This window comes from Thunnus maccoyii, chromosome 2 (genome assembly GCF_910596095.1).
Source record: "Thunnus maccoyii chromosome 2, fThuMac1.1, whole genome shotgun sequence".
Classification (NCBI taxonomy): domain Eukaryota; kingdom Metazoa; phylum Chordata; class Actinopteri; order Scombriformes; family Scombridae; genus Thunnus; species Thunnus maccoyii.
The window spans coordinates 9,365,318-9,383,450 of record NC_056534.1 but is presented as its reverse complement, the minus strand read 5'-3'; the positions used below and the strand labels follow the sequence as shown (position 1 = coordinate 9,383,450).

At 40.4% G+C, this 18,133-nt stretch overlaps 2 protein-coding genes across 10 annotated transcripts in view; both read left to right on the top strand.

Annotated features, from left to right (window-relative positions):
- Positions 1 to 18,133, top strand: part of LOC121906138 (hemicentin-1-like) — a 196,539-nt gene that overhangs the window by 21,494 nt on the left and 156,912 nt on the right. The gene's annotated exons all lie outside the window — the stretch shown is intronic.
- LOC121906311 (cAMP-specific 3',5'-cyclic phosphodiesterase 4C-like) lies at positions 205 to 17,606 on the top strand. Its single transcript, XM_042425118.1, has 17 exons — positions 205 to 286; positions 1,196 to 1,330; positions 3,340 to 3,467; positions 3,584 to 3,763; positions 3,903 to 3,942; positions 4,031 to 4,101; positions 4,244 to 4,406; positions 5,001 to 5,094; positions 5,216 to 5,373; positions 7,017 to 7,115; positions 7,256 to 7,420; positions 11,468 to 11,567; positions 11,661 to 11,815; positions 12,965 to 13,087; positions 13,244 to 13,426; positions 15,509 to 15,705; positions 16,426 to 17,606. Exons 1-17 carry the CDS (start codon positions 245 to 247, stop codon positions 16,523 to 16,525), a joined length of 2,133 nt encoding a protein of 710 aa, XP_042281052.1. The 5' UTR covers positions 205 to 244; the 3' UTR covers positions 16,526 to 17,606.

Genomic DNA, 18,133 nt, shown 5'->3' with positions numbered 1-18,133 from the left:
GCATCTTTAGCGTTTCACGGCAGGAGGACGCCCGTTTTCAGCCTTCTGAAGACCGAGGTGTGGACGGAGCGTGAGCGAGGCGGTTGGCTGGCTGAGTCAGCTCCAATGGGGGCCGGTAGTGACCCGGTCTGACCCCGGTTTGACCTTGCAGTGACCTTTGACCTCTCCGGTCCTGGCTCTCCACCTGCTCTGCTGCCTGGGTTCCGGAACGCTCCGCCCTGGGGCCCAGAACGAGCCAATCAGGATGAAGAAGAGCCGCAGCGTGCTGTCGGTGACTGGAGAAGAGGTGAGGGGAGAAATATAAACAAATCAGGGAACGTACTTGTGAAACATAACAATCTCTGTTGCTTGTTACAGTGAGAGTACATAGCAAGCAGAGCAGACTGTCAGACCGGATTGTGTGTGTTTTCTTGAATGTCTACTATGACATACAAACCCTGTGACTTTCACACATCCAGGGCTCCCTTTGTTCTCCTCGTCAAGGTCTGTGGTCAGAAGCTGGAGTGGACGGTCTGTATCCCTCCAGCCTCCACTCTCATAGTGTGAAGCGCTCAGTCAGTCACAGTCCTCTATGTAAATGAGCACCAGCTAAATGAGTGCTCTATGTAAATGAGCTATTTTCTTTTAAAGGTAATGTCTTGGCTGAAGGACATAATAACATGCATTATTCAAGCGCTCTTTTATTGATTATGCTGAGCGAGTGCCCATACATTTGTGTGTGTGTGTGTGTGTGTGTGTACTGTATGTGTGTGTATAAGAGCATCTTTCCACATCTGTGTCTGGACGACATCAAACGCAGCATGGAAGCAACACGGCACTGTTGCCTAGCAACTGCTACCATTCCCCCAGTGTTTTGTTGCTACGGTACTGCAGTGCAGATCAGCCTCTAAGAGCTCAGTCTGTAGAGGCCTTATCCCAGACACACACACACACACACACACGTATCCGAACACATGCACACATAACACACATGTATTGATCTTTTTTTTTAGTCTCTGTTTTTGTGTTTACTCATCAGAATTTCAACAGGGCACATAAACATGTTTTGGTAAAGTGAGACAAAAGGACAGCTGCATGCACCCAAAGTTCTTCATTTTCCTTTTTTTAGTGGATATATAATACTATTTTTTTATTTACAAAGAAAAAAAAACCATCATTCACATTTTATCTTTTGTCTCTCCTTCCTGTCTCACAGGGCAATGACACAGATATAACAGGTGCTGGGGAGAAGGCGGAGTCATCTCGCTACAGCCGATCCTATACGTCCGGAGCCACACTGGGGGCTGAGCTACGCAGAGGGAGGAGCAGAAGACTCTCGTCTAGTCTCCAGGTACCGAAGGGAAGCACGGTTACATTAACCCGCTTGGGGGGCAAAAATGATCCATGGGCTCCTGTTGACAGCCACCCATCCTGTTTGTGCATTACTTACACTGTTGCCTCCAAGTAAACACACATTTATTCAGGAGCACGTACATTAACATGTCCAGTGTTATTGCAATATGTACTTGAAGGACCATACCAGTGATTTAGCATGTTTTACTACAAATCATGTACTGTATACTTTATATTGCAGCTAACCCTTTTGAAAACCATGTTAATGTGTTTTAGAATTTATAATTAATTTTTTCCTCCCTTTGCACTGATCCATTGGCTTTCATTCATGTCTGTATAATATTATGACTTACTTGAGTTGGGTAATCCATAACAGTGAACTTCAAGTCCATTATAGTTATATTGTCATTATGAGGTAATGCAGTACAGACTTGTAAAACACACTGCCATGCATCAGTAATGTAACACTGAGAAAACTCTACGCAGACCTGATGTTTACTGTGTTAGATTACACAGTTTAAAGCTGTACTAATTGATATTTTTATGTTAACAATAGATGATGGAGTACTGTGTATATATGGGGAAGGAGTTTTCTCATATTTGATGATGGATATTTGATGATACATCAGATTAATTCATTACATAAAAGCAGGACAGTGAGTTCTAAAACGAGGGAGGAAAGATGACTCAAAGAATATCACAGTGACTAAGAATCATCACCCGACTCTTATCAGCGTTGTTTCTAGCAGCAGGCAGCTGTTTTGAGTGAAAAAGCTCCCCACTGTACACTACCTGCTCAGCAACCAAGGCTGACAAAGTTAGCGACTAGCTGGTGAACATAGTGGAGCATTTAGCAGGTAAAGAGACAGATATTTCCCTCCAGAGTTGGTGATGACCAAAACAGAGCTAAAAGTAGACCGAATATCGCACTTAAATTTGCCCAGTAGACAGAAACTTGACTCCAAATGAATGCTAATGTTGCATTGTGTTCACTAGATGTGTAAACAGGCAACTGTTTGCTAACATGTTCACCACCAACAGCTTTATAAGGTGATAATATGTCAATGTTGTTTCAGTTTGAACAATGTTGCTGCTTTAAAGTTCAGATGAAACAACTTTTCAAGAGTATCTAACAGGACAGACAGGCAGGACATAATGTTTGGACGAGTTTTATTTGAACGTTGAAAAGTGGGCGTGTCATAATGAATCTTAGCTCTGTGCTGCTAAAAGTTGAAAATTGATTGATGTGTGGATGTCATGATATTATTGATTGAAAATGGTGGGTTTAAGCCTTTGTAAACACAAAAAATCTATGCTCTCTGTGCACTCTATACATTGCCTCGGTGCACCTCCTGTTGGCATCTACGTCCTATTGGATTCAAACTCAAGCTTTATGGCACTTACTCGTGTTGTTTCCTGACTAGATCCCTGCTTGTGTTGTTTAAGTCTCAGATGTACATCGCTTTGGATAAAAGTGTCTGCTAAATGAAATTGTAATTGTAAACATCATAATTTGTTTCATAGGAAGAAATTATGATTGGATTTTGATATAAGGAGACATAGAAACTGATCTTTTTGTATTTTTTAGCGTATATTGTTAAATGGGTGCACAATATGATCGGGGATGTGATCTAAAAGGGTTAAGAAGGCGTTTTTCATTTCATCTCAACTTTAAGTGAGTTTCAAAAGTCAGTTAATTGATGTCATATGGTATGTAAAAATATGGAAACAAATAGCTGCCTGCAACTGTATCAAAACTACATTAAAAAAATCTAAAACTTTATAGTATGCACTTGAAAATAGTCAGCAAAAAATGATACATGATTTGTAGTTAACACTCTGGTATGGCCCCTTAAATAATAAAGGAATTAAAACTAGGGTTTGTTTTGTCTGCTTTTCCTGTAATCCAGCTTTGGACAGATGAGAGACAGAGTTGTTCTGTACACCTACAAAGTGACAGGTGTCTACTATCCTCTGTGCTGTCATCCCAACTTTCTGTCTCTTCAGGTACCCTGCTGGCTCCGCCCTCGAGACCGCACTCGCTCACCAGAAGTCTTGAGCAACGTGTCGCGTCCCACAACTCTTCCCCTCCGCATCCCACCGCGCATCTCCATCACACAAGCAGACACTGACAGGTTTACGCACCATTAGACTTTCCGTAATTTCAAGCCACTGATTTCATCTTCCAGAAAGCTTTGCGCACTGTTTCCTCTCTCATCATACTAACCTCTCCCCTCTCTTCATGTTCCAGTTACGAAGCAGAAAATGGCGTGTCTCCAGGTCACACCCCTCTGGGCTCGCAGAGTCCGGGCCTCACCCTGCACACCTTCCCCCAAGGTCAGAGAAGAGAGTCCTTCCTCTACCGCTCCGACTCGGACTACGACATGTCGCCCAAGACCGTCTCACGTAACTCCTCCTTGGCCAGCGAAGGGTGAGACACATCAAGAATGAATGAGAGGGAGGGAGAGAATGTATGTGTGGACACATGTGTTGATATTTTCCAGAGAAATACTGCTCTCACTTTTACTCCTTCCCTCCTTTTCGAATCTCTCCGTCCCTTCTTCTCTCAGGCACACAGGAGAGGACTTTATTGTCACACCTTTTGCTCAAGTGAGTCTGACTTTTGACAGCCTCGTTCGTATTTTTCTTTGTATATTATCCTGCAATGATTCTGTATATATATCCTGTGATGATTCAGGTACTGGCCAGTCTGCGATCAGTACGGAGCAACTTCACCATCCTTGCCAACGTCTCCACGCCGACAGTCAAGTCAGTATCGTTTTATTGTCCTGAAATGTCTCACTTATGCACATTATTCTTCGTGTTATAGGGTAAAGAGGTAGTTCAACTTTACAGAACAAAAGTTTCTACAGTTTCTTGCCGGTCTAACTAAAAACTGCTGTGTTCTCAGGAGGTCTCCTCTGGGTGGAGTGTGTGTCAGTCCCAGGGCGACACTATCAGACCAGCAGTACCAGCAGCTCGCCCTGGACACACTGGAGGAGCTGGACTGGTGCTTGGACCAGCTGGAGACCATTCAGACGCATCGCTCCGTCAGCGAAATGGCCTCCAACAAGGTATGCCGACATCTGTGAACTACATTGTAATGTTATCCGGCAATATGTGCTTATCACAGATATATCAGTGTGTTTATTGGAAGACAGATTGAAATTTTAGCACAAATATATTTTAAAAGCTGCATATTAATGTGTTGTTGACCTGCATCTTGTATGTTTTTATCTATACTTAGTGTTTATAATGATTTGATTATAGATCATTTTACTGTTACTGACATCAAAGATGAAATTTATTATACATTTGTAAAAAATCCTGTCTATTTGTGTGGGAAAAAATATGCAAAGTGACATTTTTTATGGTAAAACATCTTTATCAGTGTAAGCTTTAAAAAATACTCATTGAACTTGACTGTATCTATAACAAAGAACACATTTTCACCAGTAAGATGACCAGTGTTACTGCCATATTTATAACAAGTTTGCAACAAGTTTTACTGAAACCTCAAAACGTACTTAATTTCCCCAAAATCCAGAAGGACCTGCTGTGTTGATTATTACTCCTCAGACACACAATCTTAAACCAAAACTGACACACAAGCGCGGAAATATCAGTCTGACTTGATCTATCTCTGTTTGTCTCTCATTCTGCCACAGTTTAAGAGGATGCTGAACAGAGAGCTGTCCCACCTGTCAGAGATGAGTCGCTCTGGTAACCAGGTGTCTGAATACATCTCTAGCACCTTCATGGGTGAGTGGGACCAGAATCTGATTACCGTCTGCATCACATTTAAGACTTTTTTTTTTTTCCAAATAAAAACAATAAATCATTCTGTGTGTGCGCGCGTGTGTGTTTGTCCATCAATCTGTAGACAAGCAGAACGAAGTGGAAATTCCGTCTCCTACTCTGAAAGACAAACCGATGAGTCACATCATAGGAGTGAGGAAACTGTCTCACAGCTCCAGCCTCTCCAGCACCTCAATGCCTCGCTTCGGTGTCAACACAGACCACGAGGATGAGCTTGCCAAGGTCTTGTTGTCTGTCTGTTTTTCTCTGACTCACACGAGATAAGTTATACAAATCAACCCCGTTCAATCTTGGACTGTGCTGTGTGCACATTGAATGATTTGAGTTTTCTCTTGTGCACGGAAAAAAAAAAAAAAGCTTGGCTTCTTTGTTGACTCCAGCAGTGTGGGGAAAATTGCACTTCTTTTAGTGATTTACTGCTGAGGCGCTGCTGTTAAAACATCGCATTAGGGGGACTGAAATAGGAGATGTCCTGTGGGATATGCATTTGATAAAAACATAATAGAATATAGTAATATACTAGTTTATTACACATTTTACTGTAAAATCAACTGGAAGCTTTTTTAAAGGAATAGTTTGACATTTTTTGGACTTGTGATTACTCATTTTCTTGCCAAGAGTGAGAAGAGAAGATTGATAACATGATTCTTGTGTTTGTACACTTAGTATAAAACTAGAGGCGATTAGCTTAGCTCAGTGTGAAGACTCAAAGCAGGAAGAAACCACTAGCCCTTGTTTGTTTAATCTGTACGAAGGCTGAAGTGTAAATAGGACAAGTGATGGATTATTTCTTGGCTGAGAGCGGTGACTTCCTGGTAGGCAGATTTTTTTTTTTTTTTTACCCTTGGACAGAGCCAGGCTCACTGTTTCCCTTTGCTTCCCATCTTTATGCTAAGCTAAGCTAATCACCTGCTGGCTCCACCAGTTTAGCGTACAAATATGAGAGTGATATCGATCTTCTCATCTAACTCTCTGCAAGAAAGCTAAATGTTGAACCAGCTGCTCTCTACTCAAAGCGAAGCCGCTGGGCGTTTTAGATTAAAATGTTGGACAACGTTGTAGGTCCATGTCTGCATCACATAAAACTGGGATCTGCATTCAGTCTTTTCTTATTTCTTTTTGTCTGCTTTTTTTTTTTTTGTGTGCTCGGCGCCTCATTGTTTACTTCCATCCCGTCTGTAGCACCAAATGTTTGGAAAGCTAAGCAGTAGGATGGAGACTGTCTCTCATTCTTCATTTAGCACTACATAAATCAGATGTATCTCTTCTTTTGAAAAAATTTTTTTATGGTCTGTCATTAAGAAACGGGACCCTGAAAGAGGCTGCAGATATTCCCAGTACATCTCTGAACACCCTGTCACCTGGATTTGAAGGATCAAGGTTATTTTGAGTGACATGAAAGGAAATGTCTGCTGTGTGATCATTGTTCAAAAGGCAGCAGACCTCACTGACAGAGGCTTTAACCAGGCATAAACACTGGATGCACTGCAAGTCTGATACAACCTAAAATTTATGATGATACATTGTCACGTACACATTGAAAATAATATTTGTAATTAACTTTTTTCATTATATCGTCTCACTCGTGTTGGCTCATGTTTGTCCTAATTAATTACTAGACTTTGAGCTGATTGGTTGCTTTAACTTGTGGTTATTGTAGCTTTTCTCGGTTTGGGATTCAAACTACTCTCTGAAATTTGCAATAGAAGCAAATTTAGGTCGATAAGAGATCCATAATGTCAGTCATTTTGATAAATGTGGTTTGTTGTCCAGCTCAGTCTCTCTGCTCATGACCCTTTAAAATATTGCTGAATTTCTGACTCAACAATTCATATTGTTTTTGTTTGTGTTTGGTGTTTAACCAGGAGTTGGAGGATCTGGACAAGTGGAGTTTTAACATATTCAGAGTAGCAGAATTCTCCAACAACAGACCTCTCAGTTGCATCATGTACGCCATCTTTCAGGTACAAAACATTAGTGTGTGTGTCTGTGTGTGTGTGTGTGTGTGTGTTTTCTGCAGGATCATTGTAGGTATGCTGATATACATGGTGTACTGCCGTCAGAGTGTGTGTGTGAACTTGTGGCTGCTCTCCTCCCTCCTCAGGAGCGAGAGCTGTTGAAGACGTTTCGCATCCCCGTTGACACCTTTGTCACTTATGTGATGACCCTGGAGGACCATTACCATGGAAACGTAGCGTACCACAACAGCCTACATGCTGCAGATGTCACCCAGTCCACACATGTTCTCCTCTCCACACCTGCCCTTGATGTACGTCAATGTGCACACACACACACATTCACACACACAGTCGTGTTTCCATCACTTCAGAGAACATTTCATTGACTTACATTAATTTCCTGGAGACCCTAACCACTACTTACCCAATCCAACACTCAACCTAACCTTAAACCAAGTCTTCAACCCACAATTTTATGATTTAGGTTATGGGGACTTGCTTTTTGAAAGAATCCTCATAACGTGACTGTAAACAGATTTTTGTCCCCACAACAAGAGTAAAACAAGTTGGTTTGAGCACTTACCCGGGTCCACCATGGAAAAAATGCTCACCTTCTGTATGTCATGACCAAAATATATTCCCCTCATAGAGTACAATACAATGCAGCACAATAGAACTGCATTATTCTACAATAGCTGGAATATTATTTATAGCCTAACCACAGTGAATAATGTTTAAAAACAACCTGACAACCACAGATGACTATTTAATTGTTCATTTAAACAAATGTAAATAAAAGCTCAAACCCTTTATTAATAGTGTATAAAACAAAACCAAACAAAATGAAATCATGACTTAACAGAGAGTAAATGTGAGTAATATTCAAATTATTCAATCAGTTACATTCAGAGACAAGACAAAAAGCAACTGAGGATGATTTTGGTAACTCTCTTTATTTGAATGCAGACATTACATTGTCATAACTGTGTCATGAAAACTAGCATGATATGAATAGAACCTTTTCAGTGTTTATGACACGATCAAAAGCCCCTATTTGATCAATAAGTTCTTCTATGGAACCAGAGAAACTACCTAAAGCAGCGTTTCCATCACAGGTACTTTTGAGGAACTCCTCTACTTGCATTTCCACTGGAGAAACCAGGGTCTGAAAGTTCCAGATCGATAGATTTACCCCCCCGAAAGTCCCTGCTCAGCACTTTCCTAAAGCACAGGAACTTTGGAGGCGGGGTTTGTAGGGCTGACCATCACTGATTGGTCAAACACGCACAGCACTGCTGCTTCAACTTGTGTACCGCTTCATTCACAAAACAAGGAAGTACTCTAGTATCGATATTAGGTTGAGGGAAGGACATTTCTCATTGCTTTTGTAACATTAAAATATTTTTAAGTTAGGCTTTTATTGTCAGCTTCCCAACTTGCTTTAAAACGGAACGAGCGAAAAAGAGAAGAGAGATGAGAGAGAGGGAGCGGCGGTAGCGAAAACAAAGCAGTGAATGAGAGAAATAAAACTTAATTCTCTTATTGTTTCATGGCAGTTACGTTCTAAAGGAGAAACAAACAACCAGCAAACACTCAACAGATGATTCACTGTGGAGACAGATGCTGTTGAGTTTCAGTTTCATTTTCTTCCTCTGTACTTCTCCTTCATTCCTTCATTGCATCCGACTCATGCAACAGTAAATACAAACAACAGGACAAATCTATGTTGTTTTTTCCTCATGTGTTAATACTGCGTTTTAAACGCCTACATCATTTTTTAATTTGTTGTTGGTCTAATTTGCATGATCCAACTGGTGCCTCAGATGTGGTGGAAACGCAAAAAGGATTGCCAAACAGGGACTTTCAGCTCCAAGTTTAGTTCCTGAGATTAGTTTCTCTGGTTCCAAATTACCTCGAAAAGGGGCGTTAGTTTAGATCTTTATTTCTTTGTCCCCTGGAAAAGATCCTTTGGTGACAACGCCCTAAAAGCTGTAAACATTGTAAATACCCTGTCTAAAGGGTACAGTGCAGTGACATTGTAATTACAGTATGTCAAGTTATGCCAAGTTCTACTCCTTTACTTTTGACTCTAATATATAAACACTAATATAACACAATAATAATAATGATTATGACACTAATTTATACAACCTTTCATGACGTGTGTTTTACTTGATGTCTCCTTGGCTAACATCAGCTTATAATAACATCTAGATCTAGATCTCTAGAGCAGTGTCGATGTTGTACTGACAGTGACTTTATGATGACAGCAACCATAAACACTACATAACGGAAAAGTAACGCACACCAAGGGTTGTAGTGAGGTGCTGATCACACTCTGTCAGTCATATGCATTTCTCTTTTGCTCAGATGACGTTTCGGCCTTCAGGCTTCCTTCAAGATCAACAGTCATATTAGGACGCAGGCACTGGTATGTTATATAGACCACACCCTAGTAACACATCTGATGGTGATTAGATAATCATGTTACACCATCAGGGTGAGAAAAAGCAATCAAGACTGAATCAAAACTTTTAACAAACAGTGACTACAGTCAATCAGTTCTCTTCAAATAAAGTGACAAGAACCTACATGTTTCATACCACATATAGAGATTTACATTATTTTTTGGTTAACTATATTCAAATATCTTAAATATACATTTATTTTGAATAGATTTCTTATATATACAGAAAAAGTTCAACCTCAGCTCTGGATGAACATCATAAACAGTTTAATCTAAATATCCAATAAATAGAGGAACATTATAGAAAACACTTCAAGTCATAATCTACATTCAATCCTTGTGGTGACAGGGTTCTTAAACAGTGGATCCAAAGGGTCCAAGACCCAGCTAGAGTCATTTTTACATAGCTCAACTCACGTTCTGAGTTCCTGTCATTTACTTTATGACCACAAACACATCAGTTTCCTAGATTTATGGATCAGTAGAGAGAATAATCACTTATATACAGATCGTTTCAAAAACCTACTGCTTGAAATACTTTACTAAGGTCAGACTCTGATCATCCTTTACCGTTAAAAATAGTCTCCCTTTTAGTCAGTTTTGCAGATTAAAACAAATTTGACAGGAAACTGACGATTTTGACAGAAACATGAGTGACATGAAAAACGATTTTCAACAAAGAGGATACAAAAAATCTGTCCTAATAGATGATACTGCCACTAAAATAAAAGACAGATCCAGGTCTGATCTTGAAAAGTAAAAATAAAAATTAAAAAAACCTACAGTATTCTAAGAGTGCAGATAAAGGGAATAATAACAAAACATTGGCATATACTTGAATCTGACTGTCAACTCAATGGTGAATTCAAAGAACGACCTCTCGTGGAATATAAAACAGGTAAAAACCTGAGAGACCATCTGGTGGACTCATATTTAGCTCCTCCTCAATCAGCACCAGCCGGCGCTACTTTAACACCCATCCCTGAAGGCCTCCGCCGCTGTGGTCGTACCAGTTTTAAACATCCTCACACAAGTAAAGAGATTCCTATAAAAGGAGTTATTCCATTTATCTTATCACTTGCCCTTGTGGTAAGTCATATGTTGGAAAGACGAGCAGAGCGCTGAACACAGAAGCACTATTAGATGCAAAAACATGAATCATTCAGTAGCAGCACATTCTTTTGAATTTAATCATCATTTCCTCTCTAAGACATATCGGTATTGAGAAAGTATCACTGCCTCCAAGAGTAACTTGGATGTTTTACTCTTCAGGAAGAAACACTAATGGATCCAATCACCTCATGGATTAAATATAGATTATGCCTTAAATTGTTTATGATGTTCATCCAGAGCTGATGTTCAACTTTTTCTGTATAAGAAATTCTTTCAAAATAAATGTATTTTTAACATATTTTAATATATATGGGATATAAAATTTAAATCAAAAGTTTTGATTCACTAAAGGCCTCTTGATTGTTTTTTTTCTCACCCTGATGGTGTAACATGATTATCTAATCACCATCAGATGTGTTACTAGGGTGTGGTCTATATAACATACCAGTGCCTGCGTCCTACTATGACTGTTGATCTTGAAGAAGGGCTGAAGGCTGAAACATCATCTGAATAAAAGAGAAATGCATATGAAGCCAGAGTGTGCAACATCTTTTTTCCTCCTCTCAACAATCATAAACACTGTCAAAGTTAAATTCCTGTTTGTGCCGGTTGTCATCATAGCGTTACCCTTTCAAATACAGTGTTACATCTTATTTTGTAAACCTGATGTAGTTAAGCTTTCTGTCCTCCTGAAATAAAGAAACTTGTTGATTTGTTTGAAGGTCACCAAGTTGTTCTGCTTCCTTTTTCTCTCTGAACTCTTTCTGTCCCCTTTCAGGCCGTCTTCACTGACCTGGAGATCCTCGCTGCTCTGTTCGCCGCAGCTATCCATGACGTAGACCACCCTGGAGTTTCCAATCAGTTCCTCATCAACACCAGTGAGTGCTCAGACAGACGAATGGTAAATATGGCGCGCTATTAACATAAACTGTCTTTACACTCCTTCCTCTGCTCTTTTTCGCTGCGCTCAGACTCAGAGCTGGCCCTCATGTATAACGATGAGTCAGTCCTGGAGAACCACCACCTCGCCGTGGGCTTCAAGCTTCTGCACCAGGAGAACTGTGACATTTTTCAGAACCTCACCAAGCGACAGCGCCAGAGCCTCCGCAAGCTCGTCATCGACATGGTCAGAACCTCGTCCTCGTATCACACCTCTCACACATCACGTATTCAACTATAAACAAATACACCACAACTCATTTAACTTCTCCTTTAAGCTGTTTCTTTTTGATAACATATGTTTTTTTAATTATTTTCCATTTCATCAAACTGTAGATACTACAAACAGCGCAGTCAACACATTTCAGCCCTTCCTCCATCCACCCACGCTTCAATTATGTACAATAAGCCAAAATTATGTCCTCACAAATAGTCCAATGAATGATGTTTCTTATGACAAAACACCAATTATTCTTTTTTCTTTCCTCACCAAATAAATTACAAACAAATAGACCAAATGTAATTTATCTTCTCCGTTAACTACTGTATTTCTGGTGAGTTACGTAGTTCTGGCTACTCCTCCCAGTGGTCCTCTGGCTGCCAGTTTCATGGAAGTCTCATGTGGTAGTTTTAAACTGGTCTTATTTATTATTGATTAGTTTTAAGTTGCTCTTGGGTTCTTATGTTCTGTGATGTTTTGTATGATTCTTGTTCATGATCCTTAGTAGCAATTTTATTTATTTAAGCTGGTAAAATGTCGTCTTTTTACCAGTCGTCTGTTAAAAAAAAAGAGATTTTTATCTCAGTGATGTTTACTGGTTAGATAAATGTTTAAACAAATAAAAATAACAAATTTTTGGTTAGAATCTTTTAAACAAAACAGTCAGTAATTTCCCGGTCTCTCCATGAGTCTCCACAGTTATGTGCTGATGATCTCAGCTGGTTTAAGATCTGGATTTCTTCCCAAACTGAAATATGGAAAAACTTCTTCATGTATTACAAAGTCTTGTATGAATGGTAGTTACTGTTTCAAACTAGAAGTGAAATCTCTGATTTAAATTTAATTCACTTCTGTGGCCTTCTTCACCCCGATGTTTATTTTCTACATCTTTTAGTTGTTTTAGTTTTAGTCTTTTGTTATTTATCTGATGAATTCGTTCAGAGCAACTTACAATGACAGTTAGTAGAATGAGCTCAAACAATAGTCAAGAGTGTGAAGGCTTCTGTGACAGATTTTTATAAACAGTAAGGGAGAAAATTAAGGAAACAAAACAAGAGAAATAAAAACAGATTTGTTTTAGATTTTTGTTCTTTCTCTCTCTTTCTTTGTCTCCAGGTGTTGGCCACAGACATGTCCAAACACATGACCCTGCTGGCTGACCTGAAGACCATGGTGGAGACCAAGAAGGTGACCAGCTCTGGTGTTCTTCTCCTGGATCACTACACAGAACGCATACAGGTAACTTTCCATCTACACAAGCCAATATGGCTGCTCGCACTCGGAACATGATGGCTGATCGGTCGTGTTTAAATATTTATATCAGCGAGAGCGAGTATGTCACATGAGATCTGTCTCCTGCACTCCTGAGTGTGTATTTACATTTGTTGTGTGTAGGTACTAAGGAACATGGTGCACTGCGCAGACCTGAGCAACCCCACCAAGTCTTTGACGTTATACAGACAGTGGACCGAGAGGATCATGGAGGAGTTCTTTCGACAGGGTGACAAAGAGCGAGAGAGAGGCATGGAGATCAGCGCCATGTGTGACAAACACACCGCCTCTGTGGAGAAGAGTCAGGTAAAACTTAAATTTGGATCCACATTAGCTTCCTCAAAATGGTCGCTGGTCTTTTCTGGGGTCCAAACAACAGCAGCAGCAATAAAACAAGAAAAAACTAAGCCAGGCAAGTAAAGAGATCAGAAAATAAGTGAAATAACTTGTAGGTGAAAGGTAGAAAATACAAACTTACAATAAAAACAAGAAGAAAATTGTCTAAATGAAAAGAAAGTAATCAAAAAGGTTCCGAAACCACAATAACTACAAGTAACATCTGTGTCTCTTTCTCTCTTCCATCTACTCTAACGGTGTCATTGTTAAAGCTATGAATCCAAACTGCTGATGAATTAGAAACTGTATTTGCATATGTGGATAACAGGCCATGAGAAACTATTTTAAAAGCTTTTTTCAGGCAATATTATACATTTCTACATACAGTATATAGCACTCATACAGGAGGTGGAGAAATAACAACAACACCTTTACAATATGATGCAACAGCCCTGAAATAAGAAATAAGTTTGATAAAGCTGAAAACCTTCAGTTCATAGTGAAACTGTCAGATGTGTTATTGGACTGTTTTTTTTTTTTCAAGCCTTTGCTGATGTGTCATTCAGAAACACTGCAAATATGTGTAATATGGAAGTGAAGCGGGGGGGAAATAACAAATTTCATAATGATGGTTTAGTTTGATTTTGCCACACAGGAAGACTGCACTGGCAAAGAGGAACAGTGGTCACAAATAGATCTGTACCAACTCCGAGAAACATAAAGTGTCCTTAAAAATGAGTTGAATCAACACCTCTAACAGCCAATAAAACTCTATTTACTGCAGGGATACTGTGTTGCATCATAAAGTGGTTTTTAGCATCTGTGCGACCCGTGTTTCTAATTAAACAGAAAGGCAAATAGTGGATTTGAACCTTTTAATTGTCAATAAGTCTTTGTATTAACACATAACATTGACATTTGTAAACCCACAAAACATGTTTATAACTCTAATTAAAATCAATACAAACATGCAAAACGCTCTACAGTATATATATAACTCAAACTCTTGATTTTACCTCTGTTTTATATGGTTAAATAATACTGATTAGGCCTTTAATTAAAGCCAAATGTAATTTAATGTTTCTGTTTATTTTGTTTTGTATTGTGACAGGAAGAGACAAACTTGGCTGTCAGTTGTGCAGCACTTTCCTTTCATAAATCTGGCAGCAGAGTGAAGCCTGGAAAAGCTCATGATAAACTCTGGCATCATTAATTCCTTTGTTATTGTGTTTTGGATACTCGTATGACAAATGTTTTGGGTTTTTTCCAGTTTCCAACTGGCAGCGGCTACAGACATATCACTCTTTTAATCTCCATGATGTTAAACAGTGACATCTCTCTCTGTCAAGTTTGTGGTCACTGATTCTGTACTTGTACTATTTGTCTTTGTTTGTTATTGGGGCCTGTTTGGTTTCTCTGTACTTTAAAGAAATAGCTCAACAATTCTGGAAATACACTTTTTTTTTTTTTTGGCTTTCTTGCTGAGAATTAGTTGAGAAGATCGATACCGCGCTCATATGTCCGTCCGACGTGAGGCTGGAGCCGGGAGGACAGTTAGCCTAGCTTAGCATACAGACTGGAAACAATGGGAAACAGCTGATCTGGCTAAAGGTAACAAAATGTGAACTAAAAAAAAAAGTTAAAAAACAACAACAATTTTGTGGCTTTACAGGCGTTATGTGATGAAGGACTATTTCATGGCGAAATGCTGTGATTTCCTGGAGTCTTGTAACCACACATAACACCCCGTAAAACCACAAATTGACATTTTTTAATTTTTTTTCACAGATCAAACTAAATGTAATGTGTCAATTACTAAACACTAAACATCAGATGTGCTCTTATGCAGATTTTATTACCTTTGGACAGAGCCAGGCTAGCTGTTTCCCCTTGTTTCTAGTCTTTATGCTAAGCTAACAGACTGCAGACTCCATATAAACAATATAATACAGATATAAGAGTGGTATCGATCTTCAAGCAAGTAAGTAGATTTCCTAGAATACCCTCAGGCACATCCACTGTGTTTACCTTTTGATTCTCTCTCTTCTCTAGGTGGGTTTCATCGACTACATCGTCCACCCGCTGTGGGAGACGTGGGCTGACCTGGTGCACCCAGACGCCCAGGAGCTGCTGGACACGCTGGAGGAGAACAGGGAGTGGTACCTGAACACCATGCCCCAGTCTCCCTCACCTCCCCCGGACAGACACCTCCAGCACGACCGCTTCCAGTTTGAACTCACCCTGGAAGACCTGGAACACAACAACCACAACCACATACACCTGACGAACAGCGACGGGAAGATCGCTCGAGGCCGGAAAGCTGGCTGCGACAACGACGACGATGACGATGATGACACAGAGCCGAACGGCGAGGAGCAGAACCACGTCGAAACTGAGAAAGAAGACGAGGAGAATCACAACAGCGAACAGAACGGAGTCGGTGATGAAGAGGAGGAGGCGGAGGTGGCTGGAGAGACGATGGGAGAAGAGGATGAAGAACATGGAGAGGAGCGGATAGAAGAAGATGAGAACCCAGGAGGGCAGGAGACGGATGAAACGGAGAAAGGAGAGGAGATGAATGATGCAGCGGAGGACGAGGAGACAAGAGGAGAGGAGGATGAGAACGAGCAAAATCAGGAGGAAGAAGCGGAGCAGCAGGAGGAGGAGGAGGGTGACGAGCAAGAGGAAAAGGATGAAGAGGAAGGTGAGGAGGCAACAGGAGAGGAGGGAGAGGATAATGTGGAAAAAGAGGAGGGAGAAGGGGAAATGGATGGAGAACAGGAAGGCGAGGGGGAGGAGGAAGTGGAAAATGAGGAGGCAGGAGTGGAGAATGTGGAAGAGGAGGAGGAGGGAGAGACGGAGGAGAATGTGGAGGAGGAAGAGGAGGTGATAGAGAGAGTGGAAGAGGAGGAGGCAGAGGACAAAGCTGAGGAGGAGGGGGAGGAGGGAGAGACGGAGGAAAATGTGATGGAGGAAGAAGAGACAGGTGAGTTGGAAGAAGCAGAAGAGGGAGAGGAGGAGGAGGAGGCAGTTGAGGATGAAAATAAGGAGGAAGAAGAGGAGAGTTAGTTGACAGGATCAGAGAGGAAACGCAGTTAACGAGGAGATAAGAAGGAAAAACTACATAAAGAGCGGCCGCGACAGTCAATAACGTCTCTGCCGTGGAAGAGGATGAGGAGATGAAGACGTCCCCTTCTTTCAAGATAACGCGCTCGGTCATGTGACCCCTCTTATCATGTGACCCCTCTCAAGCTGAAGGCCAGCGTACGGCTCTGCTAACTACAACAAACTCACACAGCTCACAGAGAAACATTTCAGACAAGCACCTGGACACAAAAACAAAAAAACCTCGCCGGAGCATCCGCCTTCCCAGACAGACAGATTGTTGATCAGCTGGTAGTGAGTCTTCATCACCTTGATATCTGTACACTCATCACTGCCGTAGGGGATAAACTAAACCGGGGAGGGAGGGAGGGAAACAGTTTTATCGACTTTTTGTAGCGCCTGAAAAATCTTAAAAACCCTGAACATGCAAACAAGTGCGTGCCTGTCCTCCTGATCTCATCTGTCTCGTTTATGAGGAAGATTAACGCCACATCAACTCTGAGAACAGCCGTCAAAAGAATGTCAACTTCTTCTGTTTGTCAGAAAAGAAAGAGGGGAGAGAGAGGAGGAGGAAAAAAAGCAAAAAAAAAAAAAAAAAAAAAGTGTGGAAAGTGTAGTCTGTCGTCTTCTATTTACTACAAAAAGAACTTTCCACTCGTGAACAGGAGTGCAGTCGCTCCTCTGGGCTACGGAGCAGTTTAACCTCCTCACATACTAACCTTAAAACCACTGTTGTCGTTTGCAGTACTGTAAGAACAAGAACCAGGACCAAGTGCAGCTTTTTTTTTTTTTTTTTTTTTTTTAAAAAAAGGCTGACCCCATCGTATGTGTCGATGTCGGTTCATGTTTAAAAACAAACAAACAGACAAACAAACAAAAAAAACCACCCGGCGTTCTTCGCGCCGTCACAGCGGTTTTAAACACGACTCCCCCAAGACTGTGACCGTGACTCCCGGGTGAATCGTGCCAAACCGTACGGCGACCAGCACTTGAGCAATTCAGCCTTCCTCCTAACAAAAAAAAGGCGGCTATGAAGCAATGAATTGTGGGACCAGGCTAAAAAAATAAAAATAAAAAAAAAAGGGTGTGAAGGTCTTCCACGAATCGATTTTTTTTGTTTTGTTTTGTTTTTGTATAAAAAAAAAGAGAAAAAAAAAAGAAAAAGGTATTTGGCACTTTATCACCCTTGTTGCATATATGTACATAATAAACATGTATTTTAATCTGCTGATGTCATATAATAAATATGATCAATGAAGTTGATGGATTGCCGTTTTCAGTCGCAGATATCTGGGAATTTTTCATGACATCTTCCTACTTTTACCAATTATACTTTTGATAACGTTTTATTTACCATAAATGTCATTTTCTAAAAAAAAAAAATCCTTGGTGGTTTCTCGGACTAATAATTATTGGATAAATACAGATAATAATTATTATTTAATTGCTTGAGATCTCAGGATGCTGGTGTCAGTTTGTCCACCATGTTGTATAAAATTTAAATGGAAATCCATCCAGTAGTTTTTAGAGATATTTCAGTCTGGATCAAAGATTCGTGATCCCCAGAGGACT